This window comes from Arachis hypogaea, chromosome 9, assembly GCF_003086295.3.
Source record: "Arachis hypogaea cultivar Tifrunner chromosome 9, arahy.Tifrunner.gnm2.J5K5, whole genome shotgun sequence".
Classification (NCBI taxonomy): domain Eukaryota; kingdom Viridiplantae; phylum Streptophyta; class Magnoliopsida; order Fabales; family Fabaceae; genus Arachis; species Arachis hypogaea.
Genome location: NC_092044.1, coordinates 110,736,803 through 110,760,479, shown reverse-complemented (window position 1 = coordinate 110,760,479; position 23,677 = coordinate 110,736,803). Strand labels below are relative to the sequence as shown.

Below are 23,677 nucleotides of genomic sequence, written 5' to 3'. Positions count from 1 at the left end.
GTGATAGATAATAATTCAGATTGTGAATAAGCTAGAACAAGCAAAGAAAATCCCAAGTCTACTCAAAATGAAGAATTTGCCAGTCAAGTTTTGTCTCGTCAGAATGGAGGAGACCTTTCCATTTTGTCTCCTGAGCCAGCAAGAGAAACTGAAACAGTAAGACCCACAGAAATTCATCAAAGCTCAACACCACAAAGGAAACCTAGAGAATAGAAGTCTATGAGGGGTTACCCTCATGACTTTATCATTGGAGATCCTTCTCAAGGTGTGACAACAAGATCCTCAACCAAAAGGCAATCCGAACCAAGCAATTTTGCACTCTTGTCACAATTGGAGCCTAACAATGTCAAACAAGCTCTTGAAGATCCATCATGGGTGAAAGCTATGCAAGAGGAGCTTGCCCAATTCGACAAGAATGAGGTTTGGACACTAGTACCTCATTTGGATGGTAATAAAGTTACGGGTACTAAGTGGATGTTTAAAAATAAACTTGGTGAGGATGGACAAGTTGTTCGTAACAAGGCTAGATTAGTGGCCCAATGTTACGATCAAGAAGAGGGTATAGATTTTGATGAATCTTTTGCTCCGGTAGCTAGAATGGAAGCAATTAGGTTGATTCTTACCTATGCTGCCCATAAAGGTTTTAAAATGTTTCAAATGGATGTTAAATGTGCTTTTCTTAATGGCTTTATTGATAGAGAAGCATATGTGGCTCAACCCCCGGTTTTGAACATAAGGATTTTCCAAATCATGTTTTCAAACTCTCTAAGGCTCTTTATGGTCTCAGACAAGATCCAAGAGCTTGGTATGAAAGGTTTAGTGCCTTCCTATTAGAAAATCAATTTCAAAGGGGTGCCACGGACACAACTTTATTCATTAAAGCATCTAATGATAATATTCTCCTAGTTCAAGTTTATGTGGATAACATTGTGTTTGGATCGGCCAATAAGTCCTTGTGTGAAGAATTTGGAAAATTTATGACTAGTGGGTTTGAGATGAGTTTAATGGGAGAGCTCACTTTCTTTCTTGACCTCCAAATTAAACAAACTCCTAGTGGTACCTTTATTCACCAAGAAAAGTTTGCAAAAGAACTTATCAAAAAGTTTGGCCTAGAAAACTCTAAACCAATGGGAACGCCAATGCATCCAAACACTAAACTTGAAAAGGACGATGATGGCAAAGATGTGGATGAAACACGGTATAGAGGAATGATTGGTTCACTAATGTATCTTACCTCCTCTAGACTGGATATCGTTCAAAGTGTGGGTGTATGTTCAAGGTTTCAATCTCACCCAAAGGAGTCCCATCTTTCGGCTGTTAAGCGCATCATTAGATATATTAAGGGAACTAGTGATTATGGCTTGTGGTATCCAAAATCTGATGACTTTTGTGCAGTAGAGTTTTGTGATGCGGATTATGCGGGAGATAGAGTGGATAGACGAAGTACATCTGGCATGTGTTGCTTCCTTAGAAGCTCACTCAACATGTGGTCAAGCAAAAAACAAGTCACGGTAGCTCTATCCACAGCTGAAGCTGAATACATATCTGCATATGCATGTTGTTTATAATTAATTTGGTTAAAAACGCAGTTGGAAGATTACAAATTAAAGATCAATAGTATACCATTATTTTGTGATAACATGAGTGCTATAAATATTTCAAAAAATCCTGTTTTGTACTCAAGAACAAAGCACATTGAGATCAAATATCATTTTATTAGAGAACATGTGCAAAAGGGTACTATTGATATTCAATTTGTAAAATATGAAGATCAACTTGCTGACATTTTTACAAAATCCCTTTGTGAAGACAAATTCTGCTCATTAAGAAAAAGCTTGGGAATGATTGATCTTGTTTCTGTTGATAATTTGTGAAATTATGATTTTGCCCAGTTTTGTCTCGTAGGAATGGACGAGATAAAAATAAGAATGATGGAAGGGATGTGATCAAGGGGGAGGCTGCGCAGAACTTAATTTTCGTGGGCCATACCAAATCTCTTTGACCCCACCATGACCGTTTTGTTAGTTCCTCATTTTTTTGAAAATCACAATCTTTTATGGTCTTATCAAATCTTGTTGAAAGAAGCATAGTGTCAAATCAAATCTTTCCTTTCAACTAATCCCTTGATTTAAGGAAACCACTTTTTCAAACTCTTGGAAACCACTCTGGTTAATAACCGCGCCCTTGATGGTCATTAACTTCCTCCACTATCTCTTTTCCAATCAGCATTTAATGCCTCTCTAACCTCCCTTCACTCACCTCACCCTTCGGCCTTCTCTTCAACCCCCATCTCCATTCATCTTCACATAATGAAAAAGAAAACTGCACCTAGAAAGAGTGAAAGAATTCGTCTCTCTCAAAAACCTTCCACTCCCCAAACTCACACCCACATACATATTCATTCCACTTCTTCATCTTCTCCCTTACCTTCCACCAAGCAACCCGAATCCATGAGGCGCAAAGCAATAACCCAGAAATCCTCTGGAAGGAGGAAAAATGAAAAGAACAAGGAACCCAGCATTGAACAAGAGGAAGAATCGCACACCTTACTGATTCCATCACCGCCACATTCTCCACCGAAGAGAGCCACTTTTGGAAGGAGTTCTCAAAAGACCAAAAGTTATGTGTTGCACGAGACCAGGGAAACCACAAATATTGAATCATTGGAATTCAAGAACAGATTTCACAAGCCACATTCTCACTATGATACTTCAAGGTTCTCTACATGTGCATTTTATGAATTTCACCAGGAGGTATTGGAAAAGAGGCATCTGTGTCTCTCATACTTGGTGAATCTCAATTCTCTGGCTGTCAAAGGGATCAACTTACATCTTCTGTTTGACAATCTCAAATGGTCCCCATTGCTCCTCATTCACAAAATGGTTTATCCAGGGTTGGTGAGGCAATTTTATGCTAATCTGAGACTGATTGATGGTAGTTTTCACTCCTATGTGAAGTGTGTGCATATCACTCTGAACGCTGAGACCATCGGCGCTGCACTTGGCTACACGGATGAAGGACCGAGGGTATACATGACTGACAAATGGGATGCACACGTTGGGATTACATACAAGCAAGTTCTTTCTCATATTTGTGCAAATCTGTCTGGATTAGACGGCACTATTCCTACTCACAAAGCTCTTGGACCAACCAACTCACTGCTGCACCATATCATAACTCACATTTTGACCCCATAGAGTGGTTCTCACAACAGGGTAACAATATCTGATTCTCTCATAATATTTGCTCTTGTTACTTCATCTCCTATTTCCTTTAGTTATCTCATGATTAGACATATGTGAGAGTCTGTAAAAAGTACCAAAAAGGCTAATTTACCTTATGGAATATTTCTCACGTATATTTTTGAGTACTTTATTAAGGTAGATTTAACAAATGAGGATGTAGAAAACAAAGTTTTTATGATCAAAGGAGGTGGAACTGTTAAAGGAACCAAGGGTAAGAAATCCATGCCTTCGGATAGCGACTTTGAGAGTCAGCCTGAATCCTCCAAAGCAGCCAAATCAATAAAGAAAATTCTTACTAAATTCTCAAATATGTCTGAGCTAATGGTTCAATCTCATAGGGCGGCTCGCAAGCTAGCTTATGAAAATGAAAGGGCTTGGGGGAGATGTAAAGATAGAGTGAGTTTGATTCTGGAAAACTTGGAGAAGGATCTTGGAGTTGGTAGCGAAAAAGGCGCTGAAAATTCTGATTGTAATCTCTCTGATGATTAATTACTGTTCTCTTTGATATTGGCATTCTTAGGCTCAATTTGATACTCTATTTTGTTGGGATGGATATTGTTAGTACTATAACTCTGTGATACTTTGTGGATACTTTTGGATTATATTTTGCATACTCTATTTCCTATGTCAAAATCTTTTTGCAGGTGCCCCTTTGATGACAAAAGGGGGAGAAAGTGCTGAAAATTGAAATTGGAAAACAGATGATGAAATTCTCTTTGTGAGAGTTCATGATCACCCTTGTTAAAAGGATATTCCCTTGGTAAAAAAAAGTATATATTAAGGGGGAGTCATGTGACAATTAGAAATGGGGAGAAATACAAATCTTCAAAGGGAGTATTCTTTACTCAAAATCTTAAATTTCTTTCCATTTCAATTTTAATAATGTTTGTCATCAAGGGAGAGATTGATGAGTTTGGAAAATTCTAAATTTGTGATGACTAAACATTATTAATTTTATTAATTGCAAAATTATTAAATTGATTCTAACTCTTATTTGTTAAATTAATAATTTTGTGATGCAGGTTTTTAAGTGGGCCGAAAATAAAAGAATTCTGGTGCAAGCCCAAATTAAAGTTAACATTCAGCAAATCCTTTGATCCACATGGATGAATTAATGATTACATTACTTGGGCCAAAATTAAACTATTATTGCTACAAGCCCATATTAATAATTGTTGCTACACAATCCAATGCTTGGTCCGAAAATTAAAAGAAAAGAAAGCAAAGGTTGCAATGCTTGCAACGGATACCTATTTTCATCACATGCTGGATTTCAAAATTTATTTAACTTGTGTTAATTATCTTGGAAACATGAAAGAGAAAAAAGCAAAGTGATTTGATGGCATTGATGGAAGTCTACACGTTGCTACACAAAGCATGAAGAATTGCACCTAATTAATTTATCTTTGATAATACTCATAGCTTTGCTTTTCCTCTCTCTCTCTCTCTCTCTCTCTCTCTCTCTCTCTCTCTCTCTCTCTCTCTCTCTCTCTCTCTCTCATTTTCCATCAGGAAACATGGAAGAATTAGTAAGCTACCAACAACAAGAAGAAGGAGCTAGTAAAAAGACTATCACAATGATGGCAAGAAAATATAAAAAAATGTAGTGGCTGAGATTCTTATCACTTATAGTAAGATATGGTGATGAGATATTGGCTTCTTCATACCAAAAATGGTTGAAGGAGATTCGGCCAGTAAGGTGAAGATCCTTGGAGGGATGACTTGTCTCTGATTCTGCTCAACCACCACAGGAAGTAGCTAGGGTGGCTACGTGATGGAATAGGCAAAGATTATAGCAGATGAAGCTATCATCATCATGAAGCATCAAGGGCCAAAATTTTATCTTGGAGAGCAAGCCAAGGATGGAGCGCTCGGATTGATGTAGGATGATGACCAATGAAGGACTAAAGGTATTTGCATGTTGGGTTTTGCATGGGTTACCTCTTCTCTTTCTCTGGCCGAACCGGTTATGTGTGAAGAAAAAGAAGTTAAGCTTGGTTTTTATTTCAACTGTGGAGGCTTCCCCCTTCTATAAAAAGGGTGAACAACCACGGTTTGATTCAAGGAGTTAGAAGTAAGCAATGAGAGTGCAAGGCACAGGATTCTCAGAGCTACCTAAGCTTACAGATTTTTTTCTCCTTCAATGTATTCTGTTTTGTATTTTTCTGTTTAATTTTATCATGTCTTAAGTCTCATGGAAAAAGGCAAACAGTGAGGTTTGTATGAAAAAAACCATAGAACGGAAAAAGGTAGAGAGTGCAAAATTAAAAGAAAAAGCCATAGATGTCCTTAGAGTTCCTTTGTACATCTGTGTTGTGTTTCATGATTCTGTGGGAATCCCCTTGTAAGTTGGGTTAGCACTTTACATTCTGTAATCAAGAAGATTATAGTGAAATTCTATCATTGTTGTGATGGAGACTGGATGTAGGCTGCACTGCACTTAGCAGCTGAATCAGGATATATATGGGTGTAATTTTCTCTCTCTTCTACTCCATTTCTGTTTCTACTGCACAGGAGCTAAAACTGAAAAATATCTCGTGCCAAGTGACGAGACAAAAATAAAAGTCTCGTGGCTAGAGACGAGACAAAAATAAAAAAATCTCCTCAAAGACTAGCAAGTGTAATCAAGCAAAAAAGGGGGCTAAGATTCAACCCCCTTCTCTTAGCCACTGAAAATCATCACAGAGCATATTCAAGAGTCTGTATCATGTGCATGCTTTTTGCCAATGATATCGTCCTTATGGAATAGTCAAGAAAAGACCTAAATAAGAAGTTGAAGTTATGAAGAGAAGCTCTAGAAGTATATGGTATGCATAAGTCGTAGCAAGACGGAATATATGGAATGTAAGTTCAACTTGCGAAGGAAAAATCTTAACATAGAGGTAAAGATTGGAGATAACATCATACAAAAAATTAAGAGTTTTAAGTATCTTGGGTACATCATACACGATAATGGAGAGATTGAACATTATATAAATCATAAGATCCAAGTTGGTTGGTCAAAATGGCGGAGTGCGTCTGGTTTTATATGTGACAAAAAAAATGCCTTTAAAACTTAAAGGTAAATTCTATCGCATTGCTATCAGACTGGCTATGCTTTATGGTACAAAGTGTTGGGTAGCCAAAGAAGAGTACGAACATAAGTTAAGTGTGATAGAGATGAAGATGTTCAGATGGATGAGGGACCATACGCGATTGGATAGAATAAGGAATAAATATATAAGATAGAGAGTTGGAGTAGTATCTATTGTGGAAAAGATGGTAGAATCGTGTCTTAAGTGGTTCGGACATGTAAGAAGAAGACCGACAGAACACCTAATTAGGATGGTGGATGAGATAGAAGGTGGATAAGGGTAAAAGGCAGAAGAAGATTTAAGAAGACCATCTATGAGGTGGTCAAACGAAATCTACATGTAAATTGTCTCTTTATAAAATAATAGAGTTCAATAACGTTGTTTGATTCATATAGTCGACCCCATTTAGTAGGACAAGACTTTGTTATTGTTGTTTTTTTCTTTCCAATAAAGATATAGTAACATCCAAGTAGAAGTATATTCTAGAATAATCTTAAATTTTTGCTAAAATCATTTTGCATGACTCTTATGCAACTTGTTTATTTGTAGCGGTGATCCAAACTTTGCTAACAAATGAGTGTAATGCACTATCATGTTCATGTATGTAGAAAAACGAATGATTGTGTGGATGAATTAGCTAAATTTAAACACACCAAAATTTTTCATTTAATTATTTATGATTCATTTTACAATCAGACTTTATTAATATTAAAAGATAATAAAAATGCATATGTAGTCATTTTTACATAAAATTAATAATTAAAAATTATTAAATAATAAATTAATTAAATTTATTAAATTATTTAATAATTATTAATTATTAAATTTATATAAAAATAATTGTAAGTGAATTTTTGGTAAAAAAATAATTTGAAATAATTTTATTTTATTTCCTTTTCTTCCTTCTTTGAAAATTCATCATCATAGTACCCAGCATCGGATTTCCCATCGGCCAAACTGTTCGTGTAATAACTGCCTCCAACTCCATATCAGGACCGCTCCGATCATGCCACGTCACGCAAAAAGTCCAACATGCAGGGTCTACATGACGTGGTGCCATCAAGAGCGTCAACAGCGCCAGTAACCACTGAAGCAAACTTGGAAAATTGGAGGGGAAAATAGAATTCTACGTACTGCGCGTATTTTCTGTTTATTTTCCAAATTTCAATTCCACCGAATGCAAAGAAAGAAAAAGAAACGTAAAATAAAAGAGAAAAACAAAACCACTGTAAAGAAAAAGGAGGAAGGAGAGAGAGACAGAGATAGATAGATAGAGAGAGAGCAGCGTAGTTCGGTAATTGCCAAACTTTTTTTTTACAGAAGAGCGATCACACTGCAAATCCGCACCTGAAATTCTCTATTGGGTTTTTTCCCATCTTTCCTTCTCTGTGGGTCGCATTGTTCTTGAATTACGCTGCTGATCGGCGTCACCGAGCGAGGTTTATTTTCTCGGTTCAATTTTCTGCCGAGGTAAGATTCTCGGCGCCTCGCCTCCCCAACAAAAAAAAAAGAGAACTCGCATTTTTGTTTTCTTTTTTTTTTTCCATTTTGGTAGGGTTTGGGGTTTTCTTTCTGGCGTGTGGGAGGCTTGGTTGCATTTTGATTGGTTACGATTCAGATCTGCTACTGTGTGCTGAGGGATTGCTGGTGACTTTGATTTAGGGTTTTCCCTTTAAGATTTTGTGGTGAATTATTGAGGATGATATTTTGGGGGATTTAAGCCTTTTTTTTGTTTTGCTTAATTCGTATATTTTCCGCTTGGTTTGATGGAACCGGGCATGAGATCCGGTGGCCCTCCTGGGGTTTTTGTGAAGAACAGGAGTTCTTCAGGATGTTTGATTGTTAGGAAGAAAGGTGATGGGCTGAGTGGTGGGGTTGGCAGCTCTTCGAGCTCCAGGAAGATGTATGAATCGAAGAAAGTGAAGAAGAGGCCCAAAGTTGAGCTGAGTAGAGATTCGGGATCAAGTGGTGATCTACCGATGCCGCCTGCTAGAAGGCTTGGTCCTGAAACCATTCGAGTATGCAATGGTTTGAACGCATTCGAGCGAGGCGTGGCTGGTGGCAGTGAAATTGTCAGGAAGAGGGACAGGTTTGAGCAGATTAGGCGTAATGGGGATGATTTATCTGAGGAGGATGGGTTGGAGAGGATGGAAAGGAAGCGCAGTAAGATTGATGCGTTTGGTTCTGATCAATATGATGATGCTATGGACGTGGACATTATGAGAAGGAGGCACTTTGAAAATAATGGGGGTGGTTTAGGAGGAGGAAGGTTTGCTGGGGCAATGCATACTGCTAGAACTGGCATTGATAGGGAGTTTGAATCTGGGTCAAGCAGACACACCATTGATAAGAGGAAAAACTCCTACCACAGCAGGGCAACTGGCTCATACCGAGGAGATAATGTTGACCATAATAGGTTCAAGATGAACAGGGATGCAGCTCAGCGCCCTCTGCCATTGCTGAGGGAAAAGTTTAACTGTGGAGAAACTATCAGGATTCAGGGGAAAAATGGGGTTTTGAAGGTGATGGTTAAGAAGGATAAGATGGGTGGGCCACTGGAACACTATGATAATCGCAAACCTGTAGAAAGCAGACAAAGTATGAGGGCAGAGGGGATTGCCAAGAAGAATGTTCTGATACACCCTTCATCTTACTTGGAAGCAAAACCTATTGAGAAACAAGATTTAAATGTTAGGCCAGAGAAGAAACTGTTAGCAACAAGAAAATCATCGAGTAAGGACAGTAAGGGTGATGAGCAGGATTCAGATAACAGTGACACTTCATTGAATGTAGGCGTAAAAGGCAGTGAAGCTCCCAAGTCTTCAAAGAGAGTAGCATCTGAAGATGAACAGATTCCTAAGCATGAAAAACTCCAAACTACAGCAATTAAAGAAGGAAAAATAAGGCGTGGTAGTGGCACAGAAAAGCAGAAGCTTCGAGAAAAAATCCGGGAGATGCTTCTTAATTCAGGTTGGACCATAGACTATCGCCCTCGGAGGAATAGAGACTATCTTGATGCAGTTTACATCAATCCCGCTGGTACGGCCTATTGGTCTATCATCAAGGCCTATGAGGCACTTCAGAAGCAATTGAATGATGACGACCCTGGGGCCAAGCTCAAAGGGGAGAGCTCTTCTTTTGCTCCTATTGCAGATGATGTGCTTAGTCAGTTGACAAGGAAAACTCGGAAGAAGATGGAGAAAGAGTTAAAGAAGAAGAAGAAGGAAAGAGATAATATTGAGAGTGACAGTGAAAAAGAGCGTCAATTTAAAATATCTTCCAGCATCAAGCATGACATGAATGGCACGAATAGTGAAATCAATCCAGAGAAACTAAGCTCCTTTTTAAAGCAAGGAAGTAAGTCAATGAAAACTAAAATGATTGAAAATGCTGTCAACAGTGGTAGCTCTAAAAGCCAGAACGTTGTCTCTCAACCGAATGATGGGACTGAGAAATCATTTCCAGGAAACAATCCCCATGTCTTACATGGGAGGAAAAGTAGAAAAGACGGAAGATGCACTTTGTTAATTCGTAATTCTAACATAGGTTCAGGTTCAGAATCTGATGACTTTGTTCCATATACTGGGAAAAGAACAGTGCTTTCCTGGTTGGTTGACTCAGGGGCTGTACAGTTAAGCCAAAAGGTTCAGTATCGTAGAAAGAAGCGAGTGATGCTGGAGGGATGGATCACAAGAGATGGCATTCATTGTGGCTGCTGTAGTAAAATCCTCACAGTTTCAAAGTTTGAGCTTCATGCAGGAAGTAAATTGCGCCAGCCATATCAAAACATTTATTTAGACTCTGGAGATTCTCTTCTACAGTGCCAGATTGATGCATGGAGTAGACAAGAGAAGTCTGAGAAAATCAGTTTCCATTCAGTAGATATTGATGGTAATGATCCAAATGATGATACTTGTGGTATATGTGGAGATGGAGGGGATTTGATCTGTTGTGATAGTTGTCCATCAACATTTCATCTGAGTTGCTTAGACATTCAGGTATACATACATTTATCCAGCTATTTGCCATTTGTGATGGCCTGATTCTTTAAATTCTGATTGTACAAGTCTCTCTGTCTCTCAGTGGGAGCAGTAGGGAATTTTAAAATATATTGTGTGAATCATGGTTTTAGTGGAAGAGAGACAGTGTGATCTCATTGTTGGGATCATCATTCTTTCTCAAATGTTTGGATGAAAGTTTTATTTATAATTGATAAAAGATGAAACAACTGTATTTTTTTTTATTGATAGTGGTTCTATTGGTAGCTTAATTTGGCTGCATAATAAGTTTATCCTGGAAAATTGTTCCCATTCTGAGGAACCCGTATATTTGTTGCAGATGCTTCCCCCTGGTGAATGGCATTGTCCAAATTGCACCTGCAAATTTTGTGGAGTTGTCAGTGGACCTGTGAACAAAGATGAATTAACTATAAATGCGCTGCATATTTGCAACTTATGCGAGAAAAAATGTATGTAATTTCTATTTGTTTGTTTAGTTTTATAGTTTCTTTCAATATGCTATGATGTGCTTTTGGCACTTCTTTTTTTAATTGGTTTAGTATATGTGTTTCTGAATTCGTAGTTCATGAACGTTGTACAAAGGAGATGGACACCCTTCCTACTAACTCTGATTTCTCAGGGCCTTCCTTTTGCGGAAAGGGCTGCAAAGAGGTACCTTTACAGTTTCTTGTGCAGTAGTTTATAAGTACATTTTATGAGTTGCAGGGCCCTTCTTTCTAGGAAATATGTTTTTTAAATTCTTACATCAAAACTTGAAAAAGGAAGCAGCAGCACAATAGAAATTATTCAGGTAGCACTGAGACTTGATTCTGAGGTTTATGTTTATCCTTTTGCAGCTCTTTGAGCATTTGAAAAAATACCTTGGTACCAAGCATGAATTAGATGCAGGCCTCACTTGGTCTCTCATTCGTAGAACAGATGAAGACTCAGATGCAGCTAATAGGGGGATTAGCCAGAGGGTGGAATGCAATTCCAAGCTAGCTGTTGCACTCGCTGTGATGGATGAATGCTTTTTACCAGTTGTTGATAGGAGGAGTGGGATCAATATACTACATAATGTTTTATATAATACTGGGTAAGAACTAGTGAGCATCAGGAATGCACCTAGTGCTTCCTTTTTCCTTCTTTTCCATATCTGAGTTACTTGGTTGCAAATTTAATTAGTTAGAAAGAGGATTGATAGATACATAAAATGGTTTTACCAGATGCATATTGTTTCACAAAATTTCAGAATTGCTTAAATATACCATCCGTTGCTGAACTTTAAATATTAACTCTTGCCGCAGTACAAACAGTAGGAAATGATTTACACTCTGTTCTGTTAGAATTAGTTTTCTCATGATAAAATAAATCGTTAGAAAGAACAGAAAGTGGGAGGATAAGATGTTGTCAAGGCGTAGAAAGATGAGCAAATCTCTGAATAAGAAAGACAAGCCCACTTGGAATGGCTTTAAGCCGAGAATGCAGAAGCCTTGAACATAAGCCTTCTTTAAAGCAAATGTATGGTGAATTAGATACTGCTTAATAGGGCATGGAATACAGTATCAGCAGTACAATGTTGGCTTTTGATAGGGTGTAACCTATTGCCAGGGCCAGTGAAATATGTCTTATGCTGAAACCTAGATAGCTGGGACATGCTACTGCAATCGCAACCTTCAATCTGTGCTCAAGACAGTCATCGTGACACACTTTAAGGGATAACATTGTATTTGTGTAAACATTTCTTCACTGTGTTACAGATTTCCATTAATTTTGTTTATATTCCATGGCATAGTTTGTATGATTTCTTTCTTGCAACATGCATACTTCTTAGCCTAAAGAGAGTTTCTGCCTTCTTTTCTGTTGTAGGTCAAACTTCAGTCGGTTGAATTATACTGGTTTTTATACTGCTATTTTGGAGCGAGGGGATGAAATGATTTCCGCCGCATCAATCAGGTATTATGCTTCAGACCCTGCCTTTCATTATCTATGAAACTTTACAGAGCCTTATACTCGTACATTGAATACTTTTCCTTTTTTTATATATAGTCTAGGGGTTAATATGTTGAGTTTTCTTATTCATTACTGCGAAAAAAATAATCAGACTGAAGTTACCCGTGGGCTATTTCTTGTACTGTCTTAGGTTCCGTGGGACCAAGTTAGCTGAGATGCCATTCATTGGAACTCGCCATATGTATAGGAATCAGGGGATGTGCCGCCGGCTCTTTTGTGCAATTGAATTGGTAAAACTTGATGTTTACTATGTGACTTACTTTCAATATCTATATAAAATTGTCTTACATTCTTCTCTTTACCTCTCTACTTTCCTGTTGGAAGGTTCTTTGCTCTTTGAAGGTTGAGAAACTGGTTATTCCAGCGATTTCTGAACTCATTCATACATGGACAACAGTTTTTGGCTTCACGCATCTTGAGAAATCACTCAGACAAGAAATGAGGTCATTGAGTATGTTGGTCTTCCCTGGTATAGATATGTTGCAGAAGCTGCTAGTGGAGCAAGGAAAACTTGAGGGTATTATATTATAACCTTGGAAAATGCTTTTTTTGTTTTCTTTTTCTACATTCAGCAAATTATTTATTTTACTATCCACATGTTTGACTTTTCTTTTCGAACAGGTTTTGAGAGAATTAAAAATAGAGATGAGGTTAATACTAATCCCAGTATGGCTAGTAGGTTGGACATGAATTCCTCAGCCCTGCAAACTCCTCATGGAAACGATGATGCTAGTTCAAATCCTGACAATGACATAAGCAATGAATCTAGTGATGCTTCTCAAGAACAAAGCAACAAAATCTTGGTTGACAGGAATGTGTGGTCAAAATCTCATTCTGAGGATAGGTTATCTGATTCTGCTTCAGATAAATGCGTTTCATCTTCTAGTACCAGTGATGATGTGCTAGAATCGAACAATAAAATAGTGACAGCCTCTCCTGGTAATGATAAATTGCATCCTTCTGCGAAGTTTCAAAAGGACAATTGTATGAGTACTCCTCCAATAGATGCTTCAAATTGCCATGGAAATCCAGCTTTGGGTTCCGAGAATGCTTTTTCTGACCCTGATTCTGCAGAAAATATGGTTGAACCTGTTTCTAATAGGAAATGTCACTCATACACTGATATGAATTGTGATCCCTCGGAGCATGGTATCAATCCAGCATTGGATTTGCGTGTGGGGGGTAATGCTTTGTCTTTTAGAGAGTTTGATATGAATGATGCCCATGATGAGGCTTTTGAAGCTGATCCATCAGTGAATTTGCTCGAGGAGAATAATAAACACGTGGATATCTCTTGTTCTATTCTTAATCAAGGTGGTGAGAGTTCTTTGCGAGTAAGATATGATTTGAATGATGAAAATGCTCGTGAGGATGAACAAAATTACGACAAAGGATTTACTTCACGGGAAATGCATATGAATGATACTGAGCTAAGTGCATCTGGTGATAGTTCTGAGACTGATCCAGCATAAAAAAATGGCCGAATCCGGTCCTGCTGATGATTTATTTTCTTCTGCTCATACTACTTTCCTCACAAGCTTTCTTCCAATGATTCAATCGCCTTGTGTGCAATCAATCTCAAGGCTTTTTTGGTCATGGCTTAATCTGGATAGTATGAATAGTTTCTATTGATTCAAATGAAGTATAAATTGGTCCATTTTGCCTTTTTGCTTAGGATGGGTCTCAATCAAATGGTTCAAGTTGCTGTCCTTTACTTGCAACAATTCAGTAGACCCTTTTTACTGACATTAGAAGAATATTGCTGATGCTCTTCATTCATACGAGTCTTCATGATATGGATTTGGCTTTCTTCTCAAGCTGTGTGCCATTCACTATTTGGCCAAATCAATTCATCACATGACATCAGCAATCGGAGATGGTTAGATCAATTTTCGGTTTTGATTGGCAGAATTGTTTTATTGGCTTGTCTACATTTTGACGGAGGCAAGAAACTTAGTTTTTATGTTTTATTTTTATGTAATTGTTATTGGAAGATCAGCATCTTTTCTATCCATCCGTGTGATCTGTCTGCCCCAGTTCCTCCTACCAAAATTGAAGGCATTGAAATAAGATTCTCGGATAGAAACCGGAACCTTATCTTCCGGTGCACTTTGTTTGCCTCTGATGTAAAGGGATGTTGTATGGGGTGGGGAAAGTGTTGGTTTTGTTCTGTTTCCCTCTGTAATTAAGTTAAGGTGGAGGTAGAGTTGGTGTTTGATGTCGAAATGGCACTAGATGCCGTCTCCAATAAATATTATTCTTGTAGTACTTTCTATCCTTGTTTACAATTATAGCTCCTTTGTCCTTTCTTGTAATACTTCTATTTCATTCTTCTCTCATTTTTTTTTACAGTGCCTTCTAATCATATATTATATCATATTTGAAGTTTTGTTATTGTTATTATGTATTTATGTTAGCAAATTAAAGATAATCTGTGGAAAAAAATTAATTTATTTTGTCTATGCTCCAAAAAAAAATATCATGTGAAAAAAAAATGGAGCAGTACGTACGAAGTACTCCTGGAATTCTCATAAGAACTCAGAAGTACTGTGCTTGTACGGCCGAACCAATCTAAACCAAACTGCATGTCACGTCAGCATAAAAGTCCAAAAGACCAAAACACTGCAACTCAGTTAACGTGGCGCCATCATAAGCAGCGGTAATTTCCCATATTCCACTTACATCGAATGCAAGGAAAAAAAAAAAAACACTGTAAAGAACGTAGCTTCGTATTTGCCCTTTTTGTTTTCCATAAAAGCAGCAGTGCAAATCCCAATCTAGAAAAATAAAAATCTTTCTGTCCTCGTCTTTGTATCGATCTGGCGAATTGCGTCATCGTTTAGCATCATCCGGCAAGGCTTTCCTTTTTTCTCGGTTCGTTTCCGGCGAGGTAAGACTCTCGCCCAAACACCCCCCTCCCCAAAAAAATTTCCAATTCTACCATTTTGGCCGGGTTTAGGGCTTTCTCCCTTCGGATCTGGGGCTCTGTGCTGAGGCATCTGTTTTTCCTTTGATTTAGGGTTCTCCAGTTAGGATTTTGCGGTGAATTACGAGGGATGATGCGTTTTGGAATTTAGGGCTTTTATTCTCTTGGTTGGATGGAACCGGGCATGAGATCCGATGGCCCTTCTGGGGCTTTGGTGAAGAACAGGAGATCTTCAGGGTGTTTGGTTGTTAGGAAGAAAGGTGATGGATTGAGTGGTGGGGTTGGTAGTTCTTTCAGCTCCAGGAAGCTGAATGCATCAAAGAAAGGGAAGAAGAGGCCCAAGGTTGAGTTAAGTAGTAGCGATTCGGAATCGAGTCAGGAGCTATTGATGCCATCTTCTAGAGGGCTTGGTCCTGAGACCATTCGAGTATGCAATGGTTTGACAGCTGTTAAGCGGGACGAGGCTGGTGATGGTGGAACTGGAAGGAAGCGGGAGAGGTTTGAGGACATTAGTCATAACGGTGATGAGATGGGGGAGGGAAATGGTTCAGAGAGGAGGGAAAAGAAACTTAGCAAGATTGATGTGTTTGATTTCGACGAATACGATGCTATGGATGCAGACATGATGAGAAGGAGCCATGTAGATAGCAATGGGGGCGGCTTTGGAGGGGAAAGGCTTGGGGGAGCAATGCATGCTGCTAGAGGTGGCACTGATAGGGAATTCAAAACTGGTTCAAGCAGACACACCCTTAATAAGAGAAAGAACTCCCATTGTGATAAGGCAAGTCACTTGCACCCAAGAGATAGTAAATTAAAGAAGTGGGATGCAGCTCAGCATCCTCAGCCCGTGCCGAAGGAGAAGTTTAATTCTGATGAATCCATTAGGGTTCAAGGGAAAAATGGTGTTTTAAAGGTGATGGTTAATAAGAAGATGTGTAAGCCATCAAAGCACGTTGATAATCGCAAACATGTAGAAGGGCAACGAAGTTTGAGGGCTGAGGGCATTGCCAAGAAGAATGTTCTGATCCATCCTTCATCTTGCTTGGAAAAAAAACCTGTTAAGAAACAAGGTTTACATGCTAGGACAGAGAAGAAATTGGTAGCAAGAAGAAAATCTTTGTCAAGTAACGACACTAAGGGTGATGACCAGGATTCAGATAACAGTGGCACATCATTGAATGTGGGAGTGAAGTGCATTAAAGCTTTCAAGTCTTTAAAGAGGGGGACCTCGGACGATGAACAGACTCCTAAGCATGAAAAGACCCCAACCACAGCAGGAACTAAAAAGGAGAAAATAAGGCGTGGTAGTGGCACAGAAAAGCAGAAGCTACGAGAACAGATACGGGAGATGCTTCTTAATGCAGGTTGGACCATAGACTATCGCCCTCGGAGGAAGAGAGACTATCTTGATGCAGTTTACATTAATCCTGGGGGTACAGCCTATTGGTCCATCATCAAGGCCTATGAGGCGTTTCAGAAGCAATTGAGTGCTGACGACCCTGGGGCCAAGCCCAATGGGGAGTGCTCTTCTTTTGCTCGTATCACAGATGATGTGCTTAGTCAGTTAACAAGGAATACTCAGAAGAAGATGGAGAGAGAATTAAAGAAGAAGAAGAAGAAGAAACAGAAGAAGGAAAGAGATGATAGTGAGAGTGATAGTGGAAAAGAACCTCGCATTAAGAGATCTTTAAGCAACAAGCGTGATATGAATGGCATGGAAAGTGATAGTGATGAAGAGAAATTAAGCTCCTTTTTAAAGCGGGAGCGTAAGTCAATGAAAAATAAAATGATTGAAAATACTGTTAACAGTTGTAGATCTACAAGCAAGAAAGCTGACCTTCACACAGATGAAGGAACTGAAAAATCACTTTTAGGAAATGATCCTCATCAACTACATGGGAGGAAAAGTAAGAAACATGGAAGGTGCACTTTATTGGTTCGTAATTCCAACATAGGGTCAAATTCAGATTCTGATGACTATGTTCCATATATGGGCAAACGAACGGTGCTTTCCTGGTTGGTTGACTCTGGAGCTGTACAGTTAAGCCAAAAGGTTCAGTATCGTAGAAGGAAACGTGTAATGCAGGAGGGATGGGTCACCAGGGATGGGATTCATTGTAGTTGCTGTAGTAAAATACTCACTGTTTCCAAGTTTGGGCTTCATGCAGGAAGTAAATTGCGCCAGCCATATCAAAACATATATTTGGATTCTGGAGATTCTCTTCTACAGTGCCAGATAGATGCATGGAATAAACAAGAGAATTCTGAGAAAATTGCTTTCCATGCAGTAGATATTGATGGTAATGATCCAAATGATGATACTTGTGGTATATGTGGAGATGGAGGGGATTTGATCTGTTGTGATGGTTGTCCATCAACGTTTCATCTGAGTTGCTTGAATATACAGGTAATATGTCATGTCAATGTTCTTCTTTATTGCCAAATCTATCGTTCTCTGTACAGTTTATGCTTTCCTTCTTTCTTTCCCCTTCTTCTTCCACTTCATCAAAGATCCCAATAATTGGATTTCATGGACACTCTTCCACCAAAGAAGATATATCTTAAAATGTCCCCTACAACCCTGTTCCTTCCAAAAAAAAGGAAGAAGAAAGAAAAGAAAAGAAAACTTCAGATAGCTTAGTTTGGCATCACAGATAGCTTCTTTACCATTCTGAGCAACTTCTATAATTGTTGCAGATGCTCCCCCCTGGTGAATGGCATTGTCCAAATTGCACATGCAAATTTTGTGGAGTAGTCCGTGGTCCTGTAAACAAAGAAGATGAATCAACTTTAAATGCCCTACATAGATGCAACTTATGCGATAAAAAATGTATACAATTGCTCTTTCTTTGTTTGGATTGGAAGTTCCTTTTGATATGCTCTGTGCTCTTGTCATTTTTTTAAAGGTTTAATATACTTGTTTACAATTCTGTAGTTCATGAATGTTGTGCTAAGGAGATGAAAACCCTTCCTACTAACTCCGATATGTCAAGCCCTTCCTTTTGCGGAAGGGACTGCAAAGAGGTACCCTTTACAGTTTGTCGTGCAGCAGTTTATAAGACTTTACATTTTAAGTGTCGCAGAACTCTTCTTTCTAGGAATTTATATATTTTAGGTTTTAACAGCAAAGAAGCAGTGAAACTGACAGAAATAACTCAGGTAGCACTATGGCTTGATTCTGAAGTATACTTTTAATGCTTTGACAGCTTTCTGAGCACTTGAAGAAATACCTTGGTACTAGGCATGAAATAGATGGAGGCTTCACATGGTCTCTCATTCATAGAACAGAAGACGACTCAGAGGCATCTAGTAGGGGAATTATGCAGAGGGTTGAATGGAACTCCAAGTTAGCTGTTGCACTGACTGTGATGAATGAATGCTTTTTGCCAGTTATTGATAGGAGAAGTGGGGTCAATTTAATACATAATGTTTTATATAATAGTGGGTAAGAAATAATATGCATATTCTTTTTTATATAATATGCATATAGTTTTGATTTGTGAGCACTTCATTCTTCTGACGTGATTTTTTCTTTAAGAAAAAAATTATTTTCATACAGTTTCTAAAACTTCAAATAGGAAGGGGTTGGTCAATCTACAAAAATGATTTTACCAAGTGGATTGGTCACTACAATCTCTATATCCCATTTTACCATTGACCATAGCTTGCTTTGTACCCTCTATCTGAGTTCATAATTGTTTGCTGCAACATGCTCACTTTTCCAGTTTACTTAATAGACTTGTTTGCTGTCTTATTTCTTGTAGGTCAAACTTCAGCCGGTTGAATTACACTGGCTTTTATACTGCGATTTTGGAGCAAGGCGATGAAATAATTTCTGCAGCTTCTATCAGGTGCATGCTTCAGACTGTCTTTTGTATTTGGATAAACTTTAGATCCTTATTAACTCGTGGGGAATGCTAGGGGACCAAAAAAGAAAAAAAAAATGGGGAGTTGGCTAGTGTTGGTTCAATGTAGGAAAATACAAGGGAAAAATGTTAGTCCCTTAACATTTGTGCTAACGTCATGCATATACTTTTTCCATATTTATGGTGATTTCGGTTAAAAGTGTTCAGTTTGTCCTTATTTATTACTGTGAAAAAGGAGGCTGAACTAACTATAAGCCATTTAATATGCTGTCTTAGGTTCCATGGGACCAAGTTAGCAGAGATGCCATTCATTGGAACTCGCCATATGTATAGGCATCAGGGGATGTTGCGCAGGCTTTTTTCTGCCATTGAATTGGTAAACATGGAAAATTTCTGTGATTTTCCTTTTATCCAATGTCTATACAAAAGTTTGACTTACATTCTTCTTTTCCCCTCTCTATTTCCCTATTTGAAGGCCCTTTGCTCTCTGAAGGTTGAGAAATTGGTTATTCCAGCAATCTCTGAACTGATTCATACATGGACAACAGTTTTTGGCTTCATGCATCTTGAGGAATCACTCAGACAGGAAATGAGGTCATTGAATATGTTGGTCTTCCCCGGTATAGATATGTTGGAGAAAGTGCTAACCAAACAAGGAAAACTTGATGGTATTATAACCACTGCATTTTCTTTTGAACTCTAATTTCAGCTAATTACTTTTATTTGATGGTACCCATGTTTCACTTATCTTTCCCATCAGGTGTTGAGAAAATGGAAACTAGAGATGAATTTGTTACTATGCCTAATATGGCTGGTAAGTTGGATATGAATTCCTCAGCTCTGGAAGATCCTGAACGGAGTGATCATGCTAATTCAAATCCTGACAATGAGATAAACGACGACTCTAGTGATGCTTCTCAAGAACAGGATAATCACATTTTGGTTGACAGCACCAAGTCTCATTCTGCAGATAGATCATCTGATTTTGTTTCAAATAAATGTGTTTCTCCTTCTAGTACCAGGGATGATGTGCTAGAAACAAACAATAAAGCAGTGACAGCTTTTCCTGGTAATAATAAATTGCATCCCTCTGTGAAATGTCAAAATCACACTTCTTTGAGCAGTCCTCCATTAGTTTCTCCATCTCCAGATTGCCATGAACTTACTGCTTTGCATTCGGTGAGTGTATGTTCGGACCCTGATTCTGCGAAAAATCTGGCACAACCTGTTTCTGATGGGAAATGTCACATGCACACTGATGACGTTAATCCAGGGTTGGATTCTCAAGTGGGAGATAATGCTTTGTTTTCTAAAGAGGTTGATATGAATGATGCCCGTGATGAGGTTCTTGAATCAGTGAATTTATCTCAGGGTAAAATTACGAAGGAGAAAAATGAAGTTGTGGATGTCTCTGGTTCTGTTCCCAATCATGCTGATGAGAGTTCTTTGCAAGTGAAATCTGATTTGATGGATGAAATTGTATTGGAGGGAGAAAAGAATTTGGACAAAGAGGTTGCATCACGTGAAATGTGTGTGGATGAAACTGGCCTTAGGGCATCTGGTGCTAGTTCTTAAACTGATCCAGCTTAAAACATTGATCTAGTCTGGTGCTGCTGATGTTTTGAATCTACTGCCCATGCCACTATTCTTACAGGTTTTCTTCAAAAGATTCAATGCCTTGTAAGCAATCAGTTTTCAAGGCTGAATAGCTTCTCTATTGATTCAAGGGACAGATAAAATAAATTGATCCCTTGTATCAACAAGTACGAATTAATTAAGGTTCCAAGTTGACTTCATCTCATGTCAATTATCCTTTTGCCATAATGCTTCAAGGAGCTGTTTGCACAGGATGTGTGCTTTTGGCTGAAGAGGGGTGTCAATCAAATGGTTGAGGTTGCCGACCTGTAATATGCGATGATCCTCTGTACACCTGCAGATCCTTTGTAGATGATTATGATTCACAACATTTATATCTGATGTCTGAATCCATAGGAGTCGATTAGTCTTCCTTCTCAACCTTTGTGTGGCATTCACAATTTGCTCACATGACATTATCAGTTGGAGATACCTAGACCAGGTTTTGGTTTTGGTTGGCAGCATTTTTTATTGACTTGTCTACATTTTGATGGGCCATTTACTGAAAGCAAGACACCAAAAGTTCTTTTTCCAATCCGCAGCACCTTCTGCTCATTTGTTTGATCCATGTCTGCCCAAGTTCCTCATCCAGAAATTTTGTCTATATATGTTCCTCAAAAGGTCTGTGCAATTCAAAATGAAGACTTAAATGGGATTTTCGTATAAAACACGAACTTTATCCTTTGGTGTACTGTGTTGCTGTAGATAACATCCTCTGACTGTATGATGTTAAGAAGTTTCTTAGCAAAGGGGATGTTTGGATGGGTTGGGAAGGTTTTGTTTTTTGTTCTTTTTTCTTTCTGTAACTAATGTAAGGTTGATGTTTGATGTAGAATTATATTGTTGTAACACTTTTATGGTCGTTTAGGATAGTGGCTCCTTCCTCATTTTGAGAGCTTTTATGTATATTTTTGTTGCTCAAAAGCTGGCGGAATTTTGAAATGAAAATGCTGCAGCTGCAAGTGCCAATTTTGTGGTATGGACGCACAATGTTTATTGATAGATTCACAAATAGGATTCTCTGACTTTTCCTTTTTTTTCTCTTTTTCATTTGTTTGGATCTGGTATAATGGTTTTAACTTTCAAGAGTATATTCGCATTTAAAAAAAATGGCAAATTGATCAATGATTTTTTGTACATTTAAATTTCTGAGAATTTGAAAATACATGTAAGTTTTTTACTTCTTTAAAATTTGGACACATTGATTTTCTAGATTAAATTTGTTTCATTTTGAAAACTCTCCCATGTAGGCATTTGTATCGGATCTTAGATATGACAAACTCAAGTGAACAGTAGAAATTAATGTGTCCATATTTTGAGAAGGTCAGACACTTAAATGTATTTTCAAATTTTTGAGACCTAAATATTCATAGACTAGAAGGTCAAAATTTTTTTTTTTTTACCAAAAATAGGATTCAAATATGCAACTTTATAGATAAGTATGGAAAGTCAAAGACTTATTTATTATTTTCTCAAAAAAAAAAATTAAAAAAGTCTTAAAATACTATAATGACACAAATAAATTTGTCATTTTAAGGCTTTACCTAATCTATGTTTGTAAGGAATAATCTAAAATATTTTTAAGAGTATATATCCATTTTGATCCTCAAAAAATTTTAGACCGGACACTTTAGTCCCTAACTAAAATTAATTACTCGATTGGTCCTTAACAATTAATTCCGTCAGTCACTTAGGTTCTTTACTCCGTTAATTTTAACGGAGGATAAAATAGTCCTTGACAACTCTAACAGGGGACAAAATGGTCCCTGTCAACTCTAATAATGGCCAAAATGATCTCTGATTCCTTCATTCGAAAATGACACTGTTTTTCCCCAATTTTTATCATATCTCGCATAACCCTAACATTCATACTCTCCTTCTTCACCTTCAGAGTCTTCTTTTCCATCTTTTCCTTCCTCCTTTTTAGCTCTAAGATTAAGCTATGGTGTAATTGTCATACGTGTCGCACCTACCTCAACATGTCATGGACCACACACTTCCTAAATCTTTGTGACTGGAAAATTCACCTCCTCTGCACTTCATCCAACAAAAGCATCCACTTCCATGTCTTCGATAACATCACCTCCAACCCCGACACGTCCACAACATCCTCAAGACCAAGTTCCACAACTAGTCAAAGGGCACGCCTTTCTCCATTCTCCGGCAAGTAATATAGATTATTGGACATTATGACATTATGAGAAGATTCTCCTTCGACATCATATACAGATTCTCATTTGAATTAGACACCAAGTGCTTCATTTCTTCTTTTCCAGAATCCAAGTTGGCAGACAGTTTCGACCTCGCATCCAAACTATCAGTACAACGAGCAATGTCGTCGTTGCCGCTCATATGGAAACTGAAGCGATTACTGAACATTGGTTCGGAGAAGAAGCTGAAGGAAGCGATCAGAGTGGTGAACAATGTGGTCATGGAGATGATAGGGTAGAGGAGGAGGGAGATAGCAACGACTAGGACGGGTCTTTAACAAATCAGACTTGCTGTCTAGATTCATGGAATCCATCGAAGACGATAGCTAGTTGAGAGACATAGGCATTAGTTTCAAATTAGTTGAGAATAAGTTGATGATTTTTTTTTGTGAACATTAAATTTATAGAGTGTGCATTGTGTAATTTGAAGTTACAATGTTAGACTGCTAGTGTTATGCGAGATATGATGGAAATTGAGAGAGAACAGTGTCATGGACTATTTTGTCTTCTATTAGAGTTAACGGAATAAATGACCTAAGTGTCTTACGGAATTAATTATTAAAGACCAATCGAATAATTAATTTTAGTTGAGGACTAAAGTATCCAATCTAAAATTCTTTGAGGATTAAAATGGATATATATGAATTAGAAATTTTAATTCTTTCTTTTAAAATTAAAATTCCCAATAAATTATTAAGGACGCTATTTAG

At 38.0% G+C, this 23,677-nt stretch overlaps 2 protein-coding genes across 3 annotated transcripts; both read left to right on the top strand.

The window, feature by feature from the left end:
• The first annotated feature begins 7,228 nt into the window (after positions 1-7,228).
• LOC112711792 (uncharacterized) lies at positions 7,229-14,645 on the top strand. Its single transcript, XM_025764509.3, has 8 exons — positions 7,229-10,317; positions 10,658-10,787; positions 10,901-10,989; positions 11,175-11,413; positions 12,187-12,273; positions 12,461-12,560; positions 12,655-12,847; positions 12,952-14,645. The coding sequence occupies exons 1-8, from the start codon at positions 8,086-8,088 to the stop codon at positions 13,800-13,802; spliced, it is 3,921 nt and encodes a 1,306-aa protein (XP_025620294.1). The 5' UTR covers positions 7,229-8,085; the 3' UTR covers positions 13,803-14,645.
• A 61-nt stretch (positions 14,646-14,706) lies between these two features.
• LOC112711791 (uncharacterized) lies at positions 14,707-21,736 on the top strand. Of its 2 annotated transcripts, XM_025764508.3 has the most exons (9): positions 14,707-15,220; positions 15,350-17,663; positions 17,954-18,086; positions 18,192-18,280; positions 18,463-18,701; positions 19,021-19,107; positions 19,399-19,498; positions 19,598-19,790; positions 19,883-21,736. In XM_025764508.3, exons 2-9 carry the CDS (start codon positions 15,429-15,431, stop codon positions 20,695-20,697), a joined length of 3,891 nt encoding a protein of 1,296 aa, XP_025620293.1. In that variant the 5' UTR covers positions 14,707-15,220; positions 15,350-15,428; the 3' UTR covers positions 20,698-21,736. The 2 variants fall into 2 exon arrangements, with proteins under 2 accessions (XP_025620293.1, XP_072059589.1); XM_072203488.1 differs by having other exon boundaries at positions 14,899-17,663.
• The last annotated feature ends 1,941 nt before the right edge of the window (positions 21,737-23,677 follow it).

Coding starts and splice junctions, on each gene's coding strand:
- LOC112711792 (XM_025764509.3), top strand. CDS start 8,086: ATGGAACCGGGCATGAGATCCGGTGGCCCTCCTGGGGTTTTTGTGAAG. Junction 10,318..10,657: donor TGAGTTGCTTAGACATTCAG/GTATACATACAT, acceptor TATTTGTTGCAG/ATGCTTCCCCCTGGTGAATG. Junction 10,788..10,900: donor CAACTTATGCGAGAAAAAAT/GTATGTAATTTC, acceptor CTGAATTCGTAG/TTCATGAACGTTGTACAAAG.
- LOC112711791 (XM_025764508.3), top strand. CDS start 15,429: ATGGAACCGGGCATGAGATCCGATGGCCCTTCTGGGGCTTTGGTGAAG. Junction 18,281..18,462: donor GCGGAAGGGACTGCAAAGAG/GTACCCTTTACA, acceptor ATGCTTTGACAG/CTTTCTGAGCACTTGAAGAA. Junction 19,791..19,882: donor CAAACAAGGAAAACTTGATG/GTATTATAACCA, acceptor CTTTCCCATCAG/GTGTTGAGAAAATGGAAACT.